General features: G+C 38.7%; 1 protein-coding gene across 10 annotated transcripts in view; it reads left to right on the top strand.

The window, feature by feature from the left end:
- The window catches only part of THADA (THADA armadillo repeat containing), a 150,303-nt gene that overhangs the window by 69,263 nt on the left and 58,670 nt on the right, over positions 1-22,370 (top strand). For all 10 annotated transcript variants that reach the window (XR_010079393.1, XR_010079392.1, XM_063390782.1 and 7 more), the window contains one exon: positions 21,353-21,468. Coding sequence is in view for 8 of the 10 variants with exons in the window: in XM_063390782.1 (XP_063246852.1) it covers positions 21,353-21,468 (116 nt within the window). In the remaining 2 variants the exon portion in view is untranslated. The remainder of the gene's footprint in view (positions 1-21,352; positions 21,469-22,370) is intronic.

The raw sequence follows: 22,370 nt of genomic DNA, 5'->3' as shown, positions 1-22,370 counted from the left end.
TAGAGCAGCCAGCTGGTTCAAAGTGTGTGTGTGGGGGGCGGGGGGGGTGTGTGTGTTGATTTTTCCTTGTTTGTTTGGTTTTTTGTGATCACTAATTCAAAAATTCTGTTAGCCATATGAATGCAAAGTCTCGTGCAAGGAATGTTGTTTTGAGATTTTGAACCTTTTTTGTTTAGTTTTTGAAACAAGCAACACTTGCATCTCAGATCTAAAGAACAGAATGAGTCACAGTGACTCAGTTGCATGTGACAGAAATTAGACTTATAGGAGATATTTAGCTTCATAGCTTTACATTATTTAACATTAATTTTAAAAATTAAACTTCTTACTGACTTCACTGGGTCAAGAACTCATCAGTTACTTTTCAGGGAACAGCATCATCTTACAGAACTGCACCCATCTCTCTGAAAATTCTTTAAAATGAAAGCATCTAGAGCCCTTATATTAAAAAACAATATGATTAAAACACTTGTGTGGTTGCATGGTGGGTTTTTCTATGCAGGTCTTTTGTCATAGATTCATGGAATTATTTGGGTTGGAAGAGACCTTAAAGATCAGGTTCCAACCCCCTGCCCTAGGCAGGGACACCTTCTCCTACACGAGGTTGCTCCAAGACGTATCTGGCCTGACCGTGAATACTACGAAAGTATGACTTATTTTTTTTTTTTATTCTGGAGTTTATTGAGTACATCAAGGTTTGTGCAGTGGTAGAACTTTAAATTATCTGTATCAATTCTTTGGATATGCTGATTCTTTAAATCTTAATGGAGAGCTGGAAGAAGTGTTTTAAAGATGAGATAATTGATTTAAAGGATGGTTGGAGCCTTCTTTAGAGCAGCAGGAAAATCAGGACAAGAACACAACCTTAGAGCAGCTGTACTGGGACCTGTAAAGATGTGTCTGAGTCAGGGTGCTCCCTCCACCAAGGATTGAGACTACAAGCCTAGGAAAACGAGTAAGGCAGACAAAGCAGCTGGAGAAACATCTGCATGTGCCGTCTTAGCTTCCAGCACTTCTGAGCCAGAGATGTATGGATGTGACTTTTTGGAAGATAAAAATTCAGTACATGGTTGTACTAATGAAAAGCAGCAATTCATGATGAAAACATCAGTATGTTAGGTGGTTTAATTATCTGGCAGAGCTGTATTAAGACAGGTTGTTGTTGATGAAAGTACTGAAAGCAAAGTCTGCCTAATGAATGCAGATGCCTTCATCCTTCCTTTGAGAGGATGAAGGAGGATTTTAGCTGAAATGGATCCAAAGGAAGGTCAAGCTTTAGGTATTTCAGATTGTGATCACTCTTGTGTTTTATGAGTTTAATACTTGAATACTTACACAGAGGACTAAGTGCTCTTTAAATAATGTAAAAAGAAAGCAGGGCAAAATGATACTAGAGGGAGAACTCACAAGCAGTCACTGGACCTTCCTTTTATTGGACTGAATAGGTAAAAAAACCCCACTGAATCCATTGACTAGGGTGTGAGAATATGAGGAGACAAGTCAAATACATTTTGAACGTCACTCTTGGATGCTGGTCCCTGATGGTGGGTAAAAGAGAGAGGTGCATTATTTATTATTTTCACCTAAAAATCCTTAGTGTGAATTAACAGCAGTGTTGTCAGTGACCATATTTTTTTTTCTTGTTTTGTTTTGAAGACAGAGGATCTCTGCTTTCTGAGAGAATGAATGGGGAAGCAGTGTATTGTTTACTTGGCTTTATTCAGTAGCCTAGAAACATTGTCTATGGTGAAGTACATTTTATTTGTCTTGGCAGTAACGTTTGAAGTGTAGCAATTCCATGTTGGCTTATAAAACCTCAATATAGTAAACAAACCTTACATTATCTACTGATCAAAGAAATAAACCTGCTAAAATTAAATGTTTTCCAGTGAAACTTCCTTTCAGCTGTTTCTTTTCTAACCTCAGTCTTTAGTGTTCAAGATAAGCCTTGCTTTTAAGATTAGTGCAAACAGAAAAGAAATACTGATGTCAAGTTGGAAACATTCACTTATATGGAGCTGGCAATAACAGAGCAGTTGTCTCATTTCTTTGTTGTAAATTTGTATTGACTGTTACATAAGGGTACACTGATATAAGGAGGCAGTAAGCATTTGGGAATGCGATTTGTATCTATGAATGCAACAGAAAAGCAGCTGAGTTCCAGGAATGGGAGGAAGCAGTCCCTGAAAGAGAGTCATTGATGAAATTTTGCCAGTGGTTTTCTTTCAGCTGTTTTTTTAATTAAAAGAAACAAACCAAGAAAAAGACATGTAATCCAACTGATTGACTGGGCAGCCCTGCTAGCTGTGCACTGCTTTGAAGTTGCTTTAACTGTAATTAGTAATGCTCCCGAATATTGTCTCTGACTTTCTAAAACATGTCACCACTTTTCAAAAGGACACAGATACACACAGCTCTTACAACTCCCTTAGGTCTTTCCAGTTTCTGCATCATTCTTGAGTTGCTTCCTCCAGCAGCTAAGGATATGCAAAGATGCTGTTGTTGTAAACCTTGTGGGGTCACATCTTTCTAGTAAAAAAAAAAATAGCATGGTTTAATACAAAATGAGCAACATTCATCAGTCAATGAAAACAACTGTTGTTTTAATTGAGAGGTAACTATAATGATTACTCTGGGTTGTGCCAAGGAAAGGGTGTCAGTTCCCCTCTGTGTACAGGGAGAGAGATGCCTTGATGGATGCACTGCTTCCCTCTCTCCCATACCCTCGATTTTGACACTTGTTAGTCTGGTTATGGTAAGCAGTTGCTTTGCAGATGTTTTTGCCTTCCTGTTCTAGTGCACCTAGTTCCACTCCTTTATGAATAAAAGCTCCTGCAACCCTGCTAGCAGAGGTTTTGGGTGCCTGTGTGTGTGTGGCCATTCGAGGTACTCTGCCTGGTGTTCATTTACAGCCATCCATAACATTCATACAAACTGGCATCTGTAGCTGTGTTTACGGATAATTGTGTAGTGACTGAAAACACTGTCTGTGAATGTGGTTATATAAAACAACTTTGATTAGGTATTAACAAAGAAAAATCCTCTTTTCACAGGTAGTTTTCACAGTGGATGCATTATTTTGTCTTTAAATATGGACATGTGAGAAACAACTGTCAGCACAGTGGTTTACTTTTCAATACTGAAGTCTTCCTGAAGAGAGTTGAACTGTTCTAGTCACTGGCTGAGTAATTTGATTTAGACCTCCCAGAACAACAAGTGAACTGTTGTGAAGTCTGAATTTTTAAGTGTTCCATTCTGTGCCTGTTTCTTGCACCTGTTTTGTATTATGAATCTATAAGTATCCCTCATGATTAGTCAGGAAAGCAATCCTATCACTCTGTCACTGGTAGAGGATGTTTTTACAGTTGGGAAGGGAAAACCTGAAACTTGTAAAGCTTACCAAAGATATAATACTCTCCTAGGTGGTGCAGTGGATTAATTTAGTACTCCATGGAGTTCATTTTTCATCTCTAAAGACATGTTTTCCATCCAACCTGCATAGCATTTTTTTCCCCTTCCTTTTGATCTAGGAACCATGTCTTTAAAACTTGCAGAGCCAAAAGAAGGACAATCCTGAATACACTTTCTGGATATACTTTTAAAAATACCCATCCATGTTAAATTCTGACTGCTTGAGGATGTATGAAAAATACTTATGCACAGTGAGGCCTTTTTACTGTTCTCTGTGTTTTCAGAAGTTCAGGCTATAGTGAGCAATAGGGAAAGGTGCCTTCAATGGTTTTTGGAAGCTTTCTCAGGCTGTTTACAAAGAGAATATCCTCCATGAAGGGAAGAGAAAGCTGGGAAAATGAGCTTTCAAAAGAATGCTGGGTAGGAGAACCGAATGAAGAAGTATGAGTGTTCTTAAGTGGGCAACTACTCAGTAAGGGCTTATGAATGTTTAAGACCAGGATGCAAGAATCTTGAATAGTGGAACAAAAAAATTGAATGGAAGAAAGGAGAAAAAACCTAGAAGTCTAAGGAAGTGAGACAGAATAAACTAAAACAAGAATATGACATATTTCCAGTGTGTGAAAATAGATATCAAGAGTGTTAATGGTGTGCTTTCTCTGTCTTAACCAATTTAATGCATGTTAATTGCTTTGGATTTTTTAAATGTTTGTATGTCACAGGCATTTCTTGCAGTCATGTTTCTTACTACTTTTTTTTCTTGCCTTTATATATTTAAGTATTTTAAAATACCACCATTTTTGAAGTAGCTATTGTGCTAAAATTTTCAAGGAATATTTTTCACATGGCTGTTGGACTTGAAAGTGTGGGGTTTTTTTCTTGAGGCTGTAATCTGTAAATGTGTTCCCCTGGTTTTGTTCCTCCAGTGCTGTTTGTGCATAGGCCAGAAAAGAATGGTAAATGCCATTCCCAGGCATAGGAAGAGTTGTACATAAATTTGACAGACATAAAGAAAGTACCTGGGACAGAAAGGCGATGTGAGTGTACAATTAACAAGGAAAAGCTCTGTTATGGTTGTACCTAGTGGTGGAGGGTTTATTTTGAGGAACAGGAGTGGTGCCTTGCTCTAAGGGTCTGTCTGCAGGCTTTGCTTTTAGGTCAGGGGCAATGTGGGAAGCAAAGATCTTCTGAAGCACGGTTTGTGCACAGCACTGTCTAGTACAACATGCTTCCAGTTCTGGGGCATTTCTGTTGAAACCCTCAACTAAAAGCCAGTGACACTAAACTGGGAGGAGCTGTCAACTCCCTTGAGGGCAGAGAGGCCCTGTAGAGAGACCTCAACAAATCAGAGAGATGGGCAACCACCAACTCTATGGAGTTTAACGATGACAAGTGCCCAATTCTGCACTTGGGACAGGGCAGCCCCGGTTGTGTGTATAGGCTGGGAAATGAGAAGCTCGAGAACAGCTCCATGGAAAGGGTCCTTGTGGTCCTGGTTGATGGCAAGTGAGCAGTCAGCAGTGCCCTGGCAGCCAGGAGGGCCAGCCTTGTCCTGGGGGACATCAGACACAGCATCACCAGCCAGGCAAGGGAGAGGATTGTCCTGCTCAGCTCTGCACTGGGGCGGCCTCACCTTGAATTTTGTGTGCAGTTCTGGGTGACACAATATGGGAAAGACATGAAACCATTAGGGAGTGTGCAGAGAAGGGCCATGAGGTTGATGAAGGGCTTGAGGGGAGGCCATATGGAGTGGCTGAGGGCACTTGGTCTATTCAGCCCATGAGACAGGAGACTGAGGGGAGACCTCATTGCAGCATACAGCTTCTCTATGAGGGGAAGAGGAGGAGCAGGCACTGGCCTCTTTACTCTTGTGACCAGGAATCAAGGAAACAACATGAGGCTGAGCTGGGAGAGGTTTTGGTTGGATATCCGGAAAACTGCAGAGAGTGGCTTGGCACTGAACAGACTCTGGAGAGAAGTGGTCACAGCAGCTGCCTGACAGAGTTCAGGAAGCCTTTGGACAATGCTCTCAAGCACATGGTGTGACTCTTGGGGATGGTCCTGTGCAAGGCCAGAAGTGATAATAATGTGGATTCTAAGTTGGGTGATGAAAAATGTGTCTTCCAGTGGAGCTGCAGGCAGCTCTTGGACTTGTAATATTCTGCAGAGCCTTCCTTAGGTGCTGGAAACAGCCTAGGTGTGGTCTAGCTGCAGAAGAGAGAGCAAGGGGAGATGCTGAGAGGGTGAGGGATGCTACTAAATTTATCACCTGTCAAGATCCCTCCTTTTCTCTGCTTCATAAAAGGTGCCAGTTGTCTTTGGATCATCAGAGTCTCCTTGATGTTTGGGAGTGTGGAAACCTCCCCCACAGCTTTGAGCAACCAAAGATTTAATAAGACTTCTGAAGGAAAGATAAGCAGCAGGTGCTTCTATTCTGCCCTCCCTAATTCCTCCTCATGCTTGTGCCTCTGTTATCTCTACCCTGTTTCCTCTGGCACCCTCACTATCAAATCCCTCTCATCAGCTCTTGTTTCAGATGTTTGCTCCTTTTTATCTCTGTTTTGGACCTCATCCTCTCTTACAGAGTAGCTGCTGTCATGGTATTTTGTTGCTTATTGCACTGGAGTGATTATCGTGCTGTCAGAAATGCAGACCAAATATATCTGTATATTGATTTTATTCGAAGTGTAAACTTGAGATTCGGTACATCTTCACATCTGCAATGAATGTCTCAATCTCTATTTGGCAGGTAACCTCTGCAGATTGCAGTTGTTCATTCTGGCATGTTTTTATTGTGAAAAATCAGCAATAGTTATTTTTTTTCCCTCAGATATACACAGGTATTTTCAAAGCTGCAGAAAGAGCTTTGTGACAGAAGTGTATATTGGGAAAACTTTAAATCTTGAAAATCTGATCTATCCCTTTTTGGTGCAAATGCATCAAAAATATTAAAACTTCCTTTTCACTTCGAGAAATCCCTTACAAATGCAACACTAAAACATCTGACATAAATGGAAGATACTGAGCATTTTTAGTTCATAGTGAGTTTTACGTGAGTGTGGTTAATTCTCTTAGCACCTTTTCTTCCTTTCACCAGTCCCAATGCATGCATTTATTTAGCTTTATGATATTAAATTTATAGTCTTAAAAGAGAAAAAAACTGATGTAGGAAAAGCCAACTTCTCTCCGTTCCTACAAAACACTTCCATAGCAAACAAAGCGCCTTTTATGTGCTCATCTTGCATTTGTAAAGTGCAGAAAATCTTTCATTTATTCTTCTAAGGTTCTGTCCATCTTGTTTCATTGGTGAAACAGACACTGCTGGCAAATAGAACAGGAAATGAAGAGCACAATGTTCACTTTTTTCCACAGAAAATATGAGTGGAGCCATGCTTGAGTGCATGCTTGATTTTTGTACCATTTGAATTATTTTGTGCCGTAAGAAATAACTGGGTAGAGCCTTCGCTCTTTGGAATGAAGTCACTTTTGAGCCCAAACGAACTCAAGACAACGAGGAAAGGTTAAATCACATTGTCAGTACGTTATGTGAAACATGCTACATGCTTAATACTTTTTAGGTTATTATTTTAATAAAAAATTAAGTAATATCAGCATAAAAATATATGTGTGCTCTGGTGATTCTCCTGTTTTCTGATCTAGTAAATACTACCCATTTCCAAAAAAAGCGTCAGGAAGATGTAGAGATGGACATAGTAACACTCTAAAATACTTCACATATTCACCCTGTTGCCAGATTTTTGTTAGACTTTATTTCCTGATGTAACATCTAATAAAAAACATATGCTTGGTGTGTATATCCTGTGTTGCAGCATAAAACTGCAGCCCATAGAAAATCCTGAAGCATTTCAAAAGGAAGAGACTTGGTGTCATCACCTCAGGGTACCACTTTCCTATGGGAGCCTTGTTAAGCACATAGGATTTCAAACATCCATGGTGATACTAATATTAAAGGTAATAAATAAATAAAATGAAATGCATCAAGGGCTTCCAGCAGTAGAAACACCTTTTTTTAAATTTGCTGATTTGAGACAAAAAATTGTATTTCTGAATTACCATATTGTAAACTATTACTGTAAAATTAATCAAAATAAAATAAGTTTGCCGATGTTAGGAACTGAGGAGTTCCTATGGTTCTGTAGTTATTTCTCTTGGATTATTGTACAATAATTAGAAACATTTAAAAATTATATTGCAACATCCAGCATCTTTAGTTGTTGGAAGTGAAAAAAGCTCATGAAAGCCAAAATGAGCTTTTTATGTTTAACTAGTTTTGAAATGTACACAGTATGGCCCCTTAGTACTCAGTCATCACTACGCTGAGTAAAAAAGTGCAATCTTTGAAACATCACACTGCCTTTAGCAATAAAAGGTTGTTTTCTCTAAAAAAATGGTATTGGTAAAAGTGGTAGAGACACAATACTAAAGAAGGAAATATAACTACAAAATAATGTAGCTCTTAGAGTTGTCTAATTTTCATAATTTTTCATTATTCTGAAAAGCCCCATTGTGCTTATAGAGAAGAAAAAAGAATTAAGTTAGTCTTTCATACAGATACAGTGAATGTATAGCATTGTCATTTAATCTAATTTGACACAAGAGTTAATAGTTCTAATGACATTTAAAGCTGTTTTCAGTCTTGTATAATGGTGGTACTTTGTGAACAGTTGAAGAAGTTAATTTTCTGTAAAGTTGAATTTTTGAAGTTCTGTGATCACACGGTCCAAATAAATGATCTCACCCTAAATATTTCCTAAGTCAAGTTGCAAATGTCCCTAAATTTATCTTGTCCAGCTCTCAGATTATTACAGCAGTAATTTCTTGGGGTTTTTACACTCAGAGTGCAGTAGTCTATTAGATTTCCTTGGAAAGAAGGATATTTGTAACCACCACAGCCTTTAACACTTTCTTCCATCAACTCTTTGACTAGTTGAGCCTTGCTAATGTTTTTTCATCAGCCTTTTCCTTTCAGAGGAATTAATGTTCCATCTGCAAGTCATGTTTTAATTCAGTTTTATATCAGTGATATTTATAAAGATTGGATAGGACAACAGGAAGAAAGGCTTGGAAGCTGGGAGTCAGTCATATATTTTTGCATTCAGTCATTACCAAGGCTTATAATATGGTTATCTACCTTAAAAATCCCTGGGGTTTTACACAGACAACTTTGTTGAATAGAATTACAGCACCATGATTATGCACCACAAAAATCCTTAAAACAGTTTGCAGTGCTGAAATTATGGAAGCATAAAGCACTTTGGAGGTGTCCCTGGACAATGCCATGCAGTTGTGCTGCTGTGAGCAGGAGGTGTTGTCACAAAATTGAACTAAACAAACTTGATTTGGGTCTTTTTCTTTAATTAGCCTAGTTTCTTGTGAATAAAATGGGTTATTTTGGTTGACAAGTAGGAAATTTTCACAGGTTGTACAGTAACCAAAACAACAGTGACAAATTTGAGGAATTTTTTCATTTCTTTCATGGTTTATAATACAAAACATTCTACTTAGTATTACTACTGTATTGTAAACAATGCTGTCTGTAGGGCATCTCTTCACAGGTTTATGTAGTGAAAACTGTTGTCACTGTAAGTATTTTATTTTTACCTTTTAACTAGTTTAACAGAGAGCTTTTACTCTGTTGTTATTTGTAACTAGAAGAGAACTCATCTGCCTTAACATCAAGTAAATAAATTTATAAATAGGTGGGCTCCCCTTTTGCACCTGGTTGATAATTTTTAGTGTGTTGTAAAGCCAACAAGACTGATCAAGTGCACAGAAAATGCATAATGGTATTTGGAGAGGGGAAGAGGAAACTTGCTTTCAAATAAAGTTAGTTTGTTTTAGCAAGTGCAGTTAAACCATGGAGTTTTGTGGAATTTTAGTAGACTCTTAAACTACCTTCTGTGGATTCCCTAACTTCTGACATGTTCTTGCTAGTTCATTTTTTTGCCTTTCTTTGTCAAATTGAAATATTTATAGCATTTGAGTTTATTTCAAGCAGTCATACTTCATACTCTTATATGTGCCTTATTGTAGCTTTAGCTCTGCAGTAAATTTTACTGCTTAAAACCAAAAATATGCAGCTTTTATGGGATATTTCTTCAACATAAACCATCAATCCCCAGCATAATTTGTTGATAACCAGTGGATACGTTGGGATCAGGATTGAGGACAGGGTATGGAACAGACACCTCTATAAAAATGATAAGGGAGATGCACACAAGATCTGTTTGATGAGGAGCCATTCAGTGAGTGGCACCTCTTAGCTGCTTTGTATGAGAGATTATGAACCAAGTACTGGAAACATCAGTGAGGGTAGCAGCCTTTTACTCATTTCTGTTCTGCCAGATTCACTGTGAAGTGACTTGAAACCACAAGCTCTCCCTGGATTCTGGTTTAGTTTATCTAAAGGTAGTAAAATAAAGTGTTTAATCTGTTAACTAGAGAAACTGTTGATTTCAGTGGGTGATTTTGCAGTTGCAGCCACTGCTAAAATACAGAAGTGACAGGACGTGGCCTGTGGAGTGGTGGGTGGAGGTGAATACAAGCACAACCACATTGCTACTGATTGGAAAGGGATAACAGAGTGGAGAACCATTGAGATACTGTTACCACTTGTGTTTGGTGTTTATTTGAATGAAAAAGGGTATGAAGTGTCCTAATAGTCCCTTCCATCACTGATGCAGGATGGTTTTCAGCTGCCTCGAGCCAATCTGGCATTTAGTGAAATGGGTGCCTAGTTGTTGTTCTCATTGCCAGTTTTGAGGCCCTGATGCCAGAGGGTTTGTGTAGGCTCATGCTCTGCAAACAGCTTGTGCACAGCAGTCCACATGCAGGTGGTCATCACTAGTCCTCTGGCTGCTGGGTGTTGCAGCTGCCACAGATCAGCTGGTGGTCCTCTTGGAGCCATTTCAGCAAAACCAAATAAGATTTAAATATTTGGGTGTTATTTAAATAAATTTAAATATTCCAATTTCAATATCGGGCCTCTACTAACCTAATTGATATGAATGAAGGGAGTGGGGAGCTTACTTTCATTAGAGATCTGAGTAGGATGTTTTAAATTGTCAAGCTTCAACAGGATGTGGTGTTGAAAAAGTGGTGTGCATCTGCCACTGGCACCAATGTGTTCAGAAAGAAACAACCTCTGTGTAGTTCAATATCCAAAGCTGACTAGAGGGTTAAGTGGCTTAAAAAAATATTCTTGGAGACAATGAGACAGCTGTACTCCTCTGGGATAATAAAATCAAAGGCAAGCATGTGCTAATGTTGGAGAAGGTGGTCTTGAGTAAGGGAAAGTGTTGGAAGAACTTGCTTTTCAAAAAAATCTTTTCTGACATAAAAGCTGTTGCTGTTGACATTCCCTTATATCAAAAACACATCAACTGCATGCAAGTGGAAGAGAAAAGGGGAAAAAAATAACAATAAAGAACAGATCTTTCTGACCAGCTTCTAATTCTTCTGAAGAGAAGAGCCCCAGGAAAAGTCATCATTTTATTCTGGATATTGTCTGTTACTGGTGAATTCAAAAAGGCAGTGTTCATCTGCCATGGTGCTGCTGATGGTAAAACAAAGTGCATGATCTTACTAGAGCTTGGAAAATGTTTGATAGTTTTGAGTTTGGCACTTGCTGCAATAGCGTAGGATGCTTGTTTGTCTGGGGAAAAAATCCACAAGGCGATGAAGCATTGTCACTAATTAAAATCAGAAGGAATACTTGAGCCATTTGAGGGAGATGTAATCAGCTGACCAGCAAGATTAAACTTTGGGAACAAAAGGCAAATACATTGCAGGTAGAATTCCAAATGTTCAAAGCAGAGATGAAAAATTCATCAACGTTGCTGTCTGATTATGCAGTTAGCCCTTTCTTTGCCCTTAAGTTTACCTTGGCCGGGGCACTTGCAGTTAAATGGCACTGTGGAAATTACTGGAAAACATTAACATTAACTTGTTATTGTAAGCTGACATCATGCTGAGCCTGATGGGAAGTGAAAATTTATAAATAGCTTGTCCATATGTGTAAGGCAAAAAACTGCTGATCATCAGCAGTAGCATGATTCATGTATTTGCTGTAGTTGAAACTTCATCGTGAGTTTGCTGTGTTTCTATGAACTTCGTAATTTCAAGAACTTCAGGAAGATCAGTGGTCCCAAACTGACGGAACTGAGGAAATACTGATGATTTTTTCAGTGCAGTTTTGGTTGTACAATCTATATCATACTGACACTTAGGTATTCTTCCCTCTGTTTTCTGAAGAGCCAAGTGCTTGCAAAAAATATGCTTAAAGTATTTTGGCTATTTTGGCTTTTTTTTCTCCCCCATAAATTCTCATGTGCATGCCTACTATCTATGAACTGGAACTTACAGGATCTGAATTGTCTGTCTCTGAGATGCATCCTTTATATATTTCAAATAAAGCACTTAATCTCTGTTTCCTTGCCTGCAAGACTTTAGTCTATAGTCTTTTGTAATATGGGACTGGGGGGTCATATTGAGGAAAGAAATGTGATTACATAAGTAAAAGCTTTATTTCTACATCATTCACGGAAAATAAGGAAAGAGATGTGTATTTCAGGGAGCCAGTCCTCTTTCCTCTCAGATGATCTTCCTTATTGGAACGTGGCTGTATCCATGTACCTGGGCTGAACAGTGTAGTCCAATGAGACTGAAATACGGGAGGGCTGTTGAGTTGAGGATTGTCTTTTTTCTCACATATTGGAGCTAAGTGGAATCCTCTCACACAGATTAATTTCTAGATGTACTGTAATAAAAAGGAAAAAAAAGAGTTTGCATTAAGTGCATCTTGCTTTTTCCAGTTGTCTTATGTACTGCCCTTGTAATGCTGAACTCTTTATTAATGTTTACACTTGGAATTCAATATAACTTATCTGCACGTTAAGCCCACCCATCAGCTATGCTGTCTAGACATAAAGTTACTTTTATTGCATGTTTCAGTTGTATGTTCTCTTTTATAGGGATAATTCTGACAGAGTAAAATTCTTGTGAGTCCCACCTGCATTCAGCTGTGTTGCTCTGTGTCAGGGGAGTTGGCATTTGAGCTGGGGGTCTGGGCACCAACATGGACCGTGTTGGATGGAGCTGCATAGCTGTAGCCCCCTGTGTTCCCCTTGTTACCTGCATCTGTGTGAGAATTTTCTTTAGGGGAGGGCATTTGCCCTATTGTTTGCACTCAGAGAGGTGCAGCAATCCTGCCGTGGAAGAGCAGTCAATCTTACCTAAGTTCAGCAGGCTTTGAAGTGTTGGCTTAGAGTTCAAACAGAAGAGTGCAGTCAGTAATACTGATTTCCTCAGATGCAAATGGGGCCATTAATGCTGACAAAATTCTTGTAAATAAGAAACAATGGAAGTTGATCCTCATGCACAGAGACATGTACAGTCACAGATTATGTCTGACAATGTACAGATGGGGAAAAGCTTTCTGAAGTTGTAATACAACCTTGGAAGATACCACCTTTTTTTTTTTATTATTACCCTGGTTATAACTAGCTGCACTGGGACTTTTCATGTGTCAAATTATTCCTCAGACTTTAAAAATACTGAATATTTTTCTTTTGTTTGAGAGCGACCTGTATATATACATTTTTTTTTCCTCTGTAAGTTTAAAATCATTAGCTGAGAGAAGTAAATAGTTTTCTGTAGCTGCAAGCTTTACTTCACTTTATTTTGTACTGTGAATTTGGGAATTAAAAGCATCAAATTGCTTTAGCTTACTTCTAATTATTTTCTCAGCTTGTGTGTTAATACAGACATTCCTGAGACAGAAGATCACCTCTGCTGAAGCCAGCAGAGCTGTGGGGTCAAGCGGCAGTGTACTTCTGGGCACTCTTGATAAACATGTTCATACTGTGTCTCTTACCATGTCAGCTTCTTTGTGTCAGTAGGGTAGCTGACAATATTCCTCCTAATTGTAAACATCCCTCAGTAAACAGGAATGTGTGCCTTGGTCTTTTATTTGCATTTGTTTCCTTCATGTGGGCATGTACAGCAGAGCTGTTACAAAGACATATCCTGGGAAAAAACAACTTCAGACTGTTTCACTGCTACCCCTTAAAAAAAAGGAAGAGGGAAAAGAAAGCTGGGGTGTGTATGTGTGTAGCTTTATATCCTTTGAGGTAGCTGGATTAAGACAATGATGGTTGGGCTTTTTCGGACGGCAGAGTATAGATTTGGAAGGAGAGACTTCATTGTATCCTTCCTGCTGTTTGTTCTGATCAGAAATACGGGCTGAGGACAACTCCCAACTGCTCCCAGCAGTCTGGTTTGTTAATTTCTCTAAACTTAGAGGTTTTGGTTCCATGCTGTGGGAAGATAATAGGGATGTTTGCAGAGATGCCACCAGCTCTACAGTAGCCTCTTTCATCTCTGGTCAGGCTGGCTGGTTAGGAGGATGTGTGTGAGACCCACAGATTTGTCTTTTCTTCCTTTGACTCATCAGGCAGATCTGCCTTTTCTTAGCCCTTATTGGGGTTTTTTTCTCTTTGCTCATCAGCCAGTCCTTTGGTTGGGTGTCTCTGCCCAGCACATGTGCCGTTAGTTGAAAGACACCTTGAAAAGTATCATAAATCCTTATGGTAAAAAAGTCCTAATAATGATAAAGTGAGACCACATATGGGGTTTCTGTGTGAATTGGCAAACCTGTATGTCTAAGAGAAAATTCAGCTGGATCTTCCAAGTAAAATGAATCTACTGTTTCCTGGCAGCAGCCTTCTCATTGTTTTGTTTTCTCCTAATGAAAATTTTGAGTCACATACATAAATTTTAAGGTGCAGTTCAGTTTCATCCTGACTAAAACAGGAAGAAAAACCTAATAAAAATTGTGTTGCAAGAAGTTTGATCTGTGAAGTTTCACTTTTTTTTGGTCTTGTTTTAGGCAAAAACCAGGTTTATCTTAAATGTGAAGAATGCATTTTTAATGATGGATGTTTTGTGATATATGTCTGTCACTGAGAAGACAGCAACTTTGCTGTCTTCTAACTTTCATTAGTTATGGCACATCCATAATTTTCAGGTGATTAAATAGCTGTGTTATTCTTGCTGAGTTATACAGTTAAGCGGTATTGTATTTTTATTCATTAATTTAGATGTTTTCAGGCCTTTTTTTACTTCTTAATTCAATCAAAACATGCTTGCCTTCATTTTAATCAAAACAACTTTTAATTAATGCATAAACCCAGCTTCATGAATTTTGTTGGATATATTTGGAAGAAGGATTCAAATGCAATAATTTCTCATGAATAATAAAGCAAAACTGAGTAATTAGATAATGAAATGTGCTGACAAAACAAAGCTAAAATTCTGAAAAAATTGAACTGTGAGCCAACTGTTTCTTTAAAGAAAGAAAAAGATTTTATACAGTTTTCATAAAATTATTTCCAGAAGGAAATAGTTGAACCTCAGACTGAGTTTATTAGTTCATACAAAAGCAAATTTAAGGAGGCAATATTCATTGGCAATCATATAATGTATCTCTAGCCAAAATAATAATTTGATCTATTAGTTATGAAACTAGCATTATGTAATGAAGACTTCTAAGAAAGATGGTAACAAAGGGAGTGATGCCTGTAATAATTGGGTATATCCAAATGATCTAGGACTGTGAAAAGAATGATCGCTTCTCTAACACTTTTGTTGGTGACAAGGGAATTGATAAACATTTGAAATTCCTCTTCAGTATATTACCATTTAAATGGGGAAATAAATTCAGAATATTTACTCTCTCCCACAAGCACCAGATAAGTCTTCTCTCATAATTAAATACCTCAGGTGAAGAAAATCCTTAATGACTGTAATGGAATTGCTCTGTCCACAGAGCTGCTAAACCCCAGTGTGACCTAGTCTGGGTCATGAGGACACAGAGCACAGGGTGCCACCAGCAGTGCCTGGTGCAGCACCTTTGTGGCCCGTGGTTCTGGACTCTTTATAACTCTGCAGTGTGAGTGGCTGCTTTTGTCTGGGAGATCAGCATGGACTGCAGGCACCGTGTTCATGCTATACACTCTGGTAATAAAACATTACATTTCTTTTCCACAAATATCAGTTTTTAATACAGCAGCGTGGTAAGCATATAGTTATTAACCCTCCCATCTGTTTTTGTATGGGTATCTTATTGGAAAACTGGGCGTGACAGATGACTTTTTAGTCTCATTGTAATTATCACACTGGCACTTTTCATCTTAAAGGAAAAAAGGGATTTTTAAGACTTGTTTTTCTCTGGAGCTAATCATTTTAACTTTGAACTTTTTATCATACTTACAAAAATGCCTTCACCTGTCACAGCAGCTTGCCAGTTTTTATCTACATGGTTGCAGTAAAAAAAAAATTGGACCAAAGTTTCAGAATACAGAGATAACTTGGCAGTTGGATTTATCATAGAAGAGGAATAAAATTTTATCTGCCTTTAAATGAGAGAAGAAAAGAAAAATTATGTTTGAGGGTTTTCTACTAGTGTGTTAATATTCAGGCAAAAGCTTTTGATGGGACTCTTCTGAAAAACCCACATGTAGCTTAGTAAATCTTACTGTTTCCATTTTGCAAAAGCCTTTTATTTTTTTTTTGCCTTCCCACGTTACTTCACCCTTCATAGCTTGGTGAGTGGCATATTTTTGAAAGCTCAGTATTTACACAGTGCTTTCTTTCAGCTGCTGAAACGTCTCTATTCTTTTTATTTTTTTAGTTAAAGGATATATGTTGAGAATGTAAAGTTTCGGGTGATGTCAGTTCGGTTTTTCGGTTTGTGTATTTTTTTCCCCCCAGTAAGCACTGCAAGGAACACTGGGAGCATTGTTTCACTTATGCACTTAGGAATGTGAATATTTGTACTGTATACTTAATTTCATCCAAACATAGCTGAGGGCATGCATGAAAACGTTTTTATTGCTGCGGGTCATCTTAAGGGGGGATGAAAGCTCAATGTTGCTACTTCACTGAGAAGTGTGCAACTGGATAACCTCCTGTTTTTGGAAAATCTCATTGTTTGGAAAAGGCACTCGGTGCAGCAACTTGCTGAAGAATGTGCTTTCTTTCAAAAGCAAACTTGCGCTCATGTACACCAGGTGTCCACCTAATCATTGTTTTATGTTGGAAATTAAAAGTTTATTATGAATTTCACAAACCTTAGTTCCTCCTACAAAGTGATTGCTAATGCCATGAAATGTTACTTTGAATTTGTTAGAAAGTGTGTCATGTTAGATCAACTTTGTGGCTGTTGAAAAGTTGTGCTGTATTTGCAGTGTCTCTGTATGTATGCAGGAGAACTCTTGGCACCAAAATAAATTTGTACTAGGTAAATTTTGTATTTTATACAAGTTTTCCTCCATCACTACATTGCTTTGTTATTTTAATTGTGTATTTCCCAGCATTTGAAGCTGATATGAGAGCTGCTAAAGATAATGATCTGCTGCATATCATATCAAAGTTAATGTGGGGGAAAAAAAAGTCTCTTCCTGCTTCTTGTGATTTACATTTTTGACTTAGCTGATGTCTAACCATTTAAGTATTCATTGGTTTTTTTTAAAAAGTGATGTGCATTTTTCTCACTTAATCGTCCAAAATGAACACTTGGAAAATAGCAGATGTTATGTCTTAAGGCCTGCATGGGTACAAAGAAAGTGCTCAACTTTCTCATGTCATGACACGGCGACAGTGTTGGATCTGAAAGCACACTGTTGAGTGGGGGATAGATGTGAACAGGACAGAAGGATGGATATGTGTGCAGGCTGACCAGTGGGGAACCAAGCTGGCTCTTCCTTTTTTTCTGCTCCTTTCCTTCTCTGCTTTTTCCCCTTTTCTTGAGGTTCCTACAGCTGAAAAAACAGAGTGAATTATTGAAAGTATTGGAAGTTGAAGAGCGGAACATCACTTTGTTGACGTGCTGAGTCCTTGGGTTTTGCTCATTAGAATATAGTGTCACGCCTGGGCTGGCTTGGGAGCGTTTGGGGTTTTTCTGTTTTATTTTGCACTACGTAGTCCTCCATGCAGGTGGTTTTACCTGGAGCAGCGTAGGACATGCTGACTCAGAGTTACAACCTTGTGGACTGAGTGGTCTCAGAATGATCAATCACTGGACACTGTTGATCATCATGTATTAAAGTATCTGGCTTTCCCATGGCTCGCACTGTTTTGACAACTCTTGTCCAGGTTGATGGATGGACAGTCTCTGCTGTCCTGCTGGTGTACTATCCTGGCTCCTGAACAGCCTGCATAGAGGAGGAAAAGGTTTCTGGGCATCCATGAACTCACCATCTTTAATGCAGGGTTCCACAGAACTACAGGCAATAGTAGTTCTTGTCTCAGTGAAGCGTTGTATCTATTAAAAAGAACCACTGTCAGCCAGTAAGTCTTCATAAACCTTCCTCTACAGATAGTGCAAATCTTTGGTAGAACTGCTTTAAAAAAGAACAAAAATCACTAATATATTCCCTTTGTGTAATAAAAACCCAATACCATGTACACAGGGAACACCATGACCTCACTGCATTTATGTGTGAGGAATTCAGCAGAGGATTTTAAATCATGTACTGTTTTGGACTTGAGGAGAGCCATGTGCTGGAAAGCCTGTCTATTTTATTATCTATATCAAACAGTCTCGTAAAATTTGCAGCCTCTTCATGCATGTAGTCTTAGATCATGGAAGCCATATGGAAGGCAAAGACTGACACATACATCACATGTGATGGAAGAGCAGAACTACTGAGCTTAACTTTTACACATTGATTTTTGGGTGTCTCTAGTTTTCACTTACATAAAGTAAGGCTTTGCATAAAACATGCTGATTGTTAATTGCAATTTCCAGTTTAGCTTAGGCATTCTAAAATCTCATGCTGAGAAAAGAATTTCTTTTTGGGGAAAGCTTTCTAGGTGTCTAAAATTTGGTGAGTGAGTAAAAGACAGAGGGCTTGCAGTGAAATAACAAGAAAGTCAGGATTTTATATATGTCAGATAAAGTCAGAACAGTCTAAATTGTAGTTGAGCATTTTGCTGGATGGATGCAAACACTTACCAGGGGTGCATCAAACTCTCATGTGAGTTGCACCTTCTAATTCTACTATTTAAATAGGGCTGGTGTCCTGTGATTTTTACCAGCGAAATAGTGTTGAAAGGATTGATTCATACAAAGAGTTAACTCCAGAGGAGTTAACTCCATCCCCCCACTCAACAGCATTTACAGTACTGAATTTCCTACCTGGACAAATTTAAATCCACCCATTTGACCTTCTCCTTTCTCTTTCAAGACCTTTAGCTTGAACTATCAAACTACTTAGGTTTCCTGTGCCTCTGCACGGGAGGCACTTGGAGAGCTGTTTTCAGAGCAGAAGAGATTAAATTAATTTAAACTTCCAGGAAAAATGTGATACCCCTTCATAATTGTGAAACAGATTTTATATTATTGCTTAGAGGTAAATCCATTGTCATTCCTGGAAATGAACACAAGCACAGAAGAATAAAATTGGAAAGGTTAAGGCACCAAATGGTTTTCAATTAGCAGAGGATATAAAAAGCAATAAGAGCTTCTGCGTAAATATTATTTTCCATTTTCATTCTTTTTCTTCTGTCGTGTCTATGACTTAACAGGGATTAAGGGCAAGACACAAAAATATAAAGCAACTATTAGTAGTGGCAGCTTAGTGCATTGCTTTTCATGAAGAAAATGAGTAGATACTTACATAAACCATTTCAATAATCAAACTTGCACAGGCAAGAGGAGACTGAAGGAAAGGATTCAAGGTAGATATGTCTGGTGACACTTGGAAATGTTTGCAAGCTTGCACTTCTGCAAAGTGTTTCGTAGAAAAAGATCAAGATGCAAAAAGATCTGTGAAAGGCCATCTTAGAAAGATACTATCAACAAAATGATGTTCAGAGAACTTCAGAAGACTTAAAAAAAACAAAAGACAAGCAACTTCTCTAGGATGTGTGCTGCCTACAGATCACCTGCTAACAAAGGGAGATGGGAGTTTATTTCATTGTTCCTGTCAAAGGGCCCCAGTGGGATCTCTGTGTTTAATAAGTGCCTCACTAGGAAAAAATCTGGACTGACTGAATAGTGTCCAGAGAACAGTTGTTTGCCGTGAGGGCAGTGGTGGGAGCAGACAGGAACCCCTTACTTCAAGAGCTTGGATTTCGAGGGTAGAAGACTAGAGGAGGTTGCATTCTGCTTTCTTAGCTGTTTTCAGGATTAGAACAGTCAGGCATTTGTTTCATCGAAGAATGTTTAGACCCTGCCTCGGTGTTTGTATGGATTAGATAGTCTCTTGACATCTCTTCTGTTTCTGTGCTTATTTGAAACGACTGCAGCTGTTTTTCCACTTGAATGATTTCACAAAAAATAACCCAGATGAAATTGTGTCAAGTTAATGCTATGTGGCAGTGCTTGTGTTTCCAAAACAAGCAAACAAACAAAAAAATATAACCCCCGGAGCAAATGACAGCTGGAATGTGGAAAATCAAGATCTGGGATCTAAAAATCTGGATACAAAGGTTTTTCTTTTCCCAAAGTGAAGTGACGGCCCCAGCTTGATCCATTAGTCATTAAATTGTCACTTTGCAAGTATGAAGTGCTAATAGTCTCACATGCCAAGAGTATTTCCATATAAAATATTCACAATATGTATTTTCAGAAATGGTCTGATAATACCTCTTAAGCTTCCTAAACTCTGCACATGGTCAGTTTCAGTAAATAATGGGGGATGAAATTTTTAATTTTGCGTAGAAGCCCATCCTGTAAATGTAACTTAGCGGTGTAAGCAAACAGTATTTCCAATTTTGAGGCTGTAAGGCAAAATTCCTTATGCTGAGTAAGATCTTTGCCATTAGGCTTCACTATTGAAACACACATTTCTGCATGTTTCCATTTGGAAGTTACCTCACCCAGGTCTTTCCTGTTCACTTGTGTGTGAATGGGAAAAGTTAAAACCAAGTGGGATGATACAGATGGTGTCACTTGTGTCAAGTGTGTGTCACGCACCCTCTGCCACATGCAGGTTGGGCACTACAGGAGCTGGGCTTGGAGAGCCCCTTTTTCCACTGTGCAGTTGGTATCAGCTTTCTTATGCTACCCAATATTTTCATTTCATGCTTAGATAACTGAACTTTTTTTCTTAACACTTTTATATACATTCAATGCAACTTGGAAAACCCTGTTTTTAAATAGCAACGAGGCTCTCTGGGCACGTTTTTTGTTTCAACTATCTGACCAGAAAGCTACAGGTCTTGCTTGCTATTCTGGTGCCTTGAATTCTTCCCTTCATCAGAGCTTGGACATGTCTATTAGGCTCTTACATGAAACTCTTCAGGAGGAAGTGCAGAACCCCAGTGCAGGAGCTCAGTCCTCAGAAAGGGAAAGTGTGAGCATCTCCCTGCTCTGTGAAACCCAGCTGGCCACAGTGTGTGACTGGGGCCTGGAATGAAGGTTCTCAGGAGCAGGAATAAAGATGCTTTTTTGTCAGCCCTTCAGAGTGGTTATAGACAGTAATTCCCCTCTCTGTCTCCTTGGCTGTACTTGTACAGTGCAAGCAGCCCTGTTCCATCCAGTGTGCCAAGCTGCCAGTCTGCTCCCCAGGCAGTTGTGCTGGCACTGGGGAGAAAATGGCACAGCAAGAAAGTTGAAAGTGGAGGAGTGCTTAAGTTGGAAAGGGCCAGAGGAGCCGTGTTCATCCAGCTGCCTTCTGTTCACTTCATGGAGGTTAACATCTTCCAGCACCTTCTGTTGTTTTGTGCAAAAAATGAGTTTAAAGACGGGGCAACGTAAAGATTTAAGGATACTATCTGCTGCAAGTGAATGCATGTTCTTCCTTGAGTAATGGCTGTTCATTTTGCAGGCAACTGTTTCAGCTCTTTAGTTATTTGGAGGAAAAGCAGTGGCTAGAAACTCTTCATTTGATTTTTTTTTTTTTTTTAAATTTAGGTTTTTCACTTGCTGCAGTCATACCTAGAATCAAACCAGTTTGTTAGTTTGGACTTCCAGCAGGGACTGGGCGACATCATAACCTGTATGGGAACTAAGCTGTGGCTGGCTAAAAGGTAAGATAAAACACAAAATACCTGAATTATAAGCACAGTTTACTAATGCATGGAAGTCTTGGTTGATTTTTTAAGTTATTATTTTAGCAAGGTGGGCAGATTTATTTGTCTAAAAATACGTAAAAGTTAGATGCCTTATTGGCTTGCTGATTTTTAATCAAGGTGATCTCTTTTTTTCCAAAAGCAAGGATAGAGATATGCTGTAGTACAGTTCATTCACGATAACTGTGAATGAACATTCCTATAGAAACAGAAATTTGAGGATAACTGTTGCTTCTTGGCTAAGAAAAATATGCCACATATATGAGGTTTTTATGTTACTATTGTTCTGACTTTGACCTTTACAGAAAATTAGTAAGAAAATGTCATAGCAGTTGTTTAAACTAAAAGTCTTTAGCTGCCCACAAACAATCCAAGATAGATTTCAAAATGTATTTTTCATAAGTTCATCTTAAGGTGACCTACATATAATATAACTTTCTCTCTTTCTCTCTCTCTTTCTCTCTCTCTTTCTCTCTCTTTCTCTCTCTCTCTCTCTCTTTCTCTCTCTCTTTCTCTCTCTTTCTCTCTCTTCTCTCTCTCTTTCTCTCTCTCTTTCTCTCTCTCTTTCTCTCTCTCTTTCTCTCTCTCTTTCTCTCTCTTTCTCTCTCTCTTTCTCTCTCTCTTTCTCTCTCTCTTTCTCTCTTTCTCTCTCTTTCTCTCTCTCTCTTTCTCTCTCTTTCTCTCTCTTTTTCTCTCTCTCTTTCTCTTTCTCTCCCTCTCTCTCTTTCTCTTTCTCTCTCTTTCTCTCTTTCTCTCTCTTTCTCTCTCTCTTTCTCTCTCTCTTTCTCTCTCTCTTTCTCTCTCTCTTTCTCTCTCTCTTTCTCTCTCTCTTTCTTTCTCTTTCTCTCTCTTTCTCTCTC

This window comes from Prinia subflava, chromosome 2, assembly GCF_021018805.1.
Source record: "Prinia subflava isolate CZ2003 ecotype Zambia chromosome 2, Cam_Psub_1.2, whole genome shotgun sequence".
In the NCBI taxonomy this organism is placed as follows: Eukaryota; Metazoa; Chordata; class Aves; order Passeriformes; family Cisticolidae; genus Prinia; species Prinia subflava.
The sequence above is the reverse complement of the archived record's forward strand: the minus strand, read 5'-3'. Positions and strand labels throughout refer to the sequence as shown.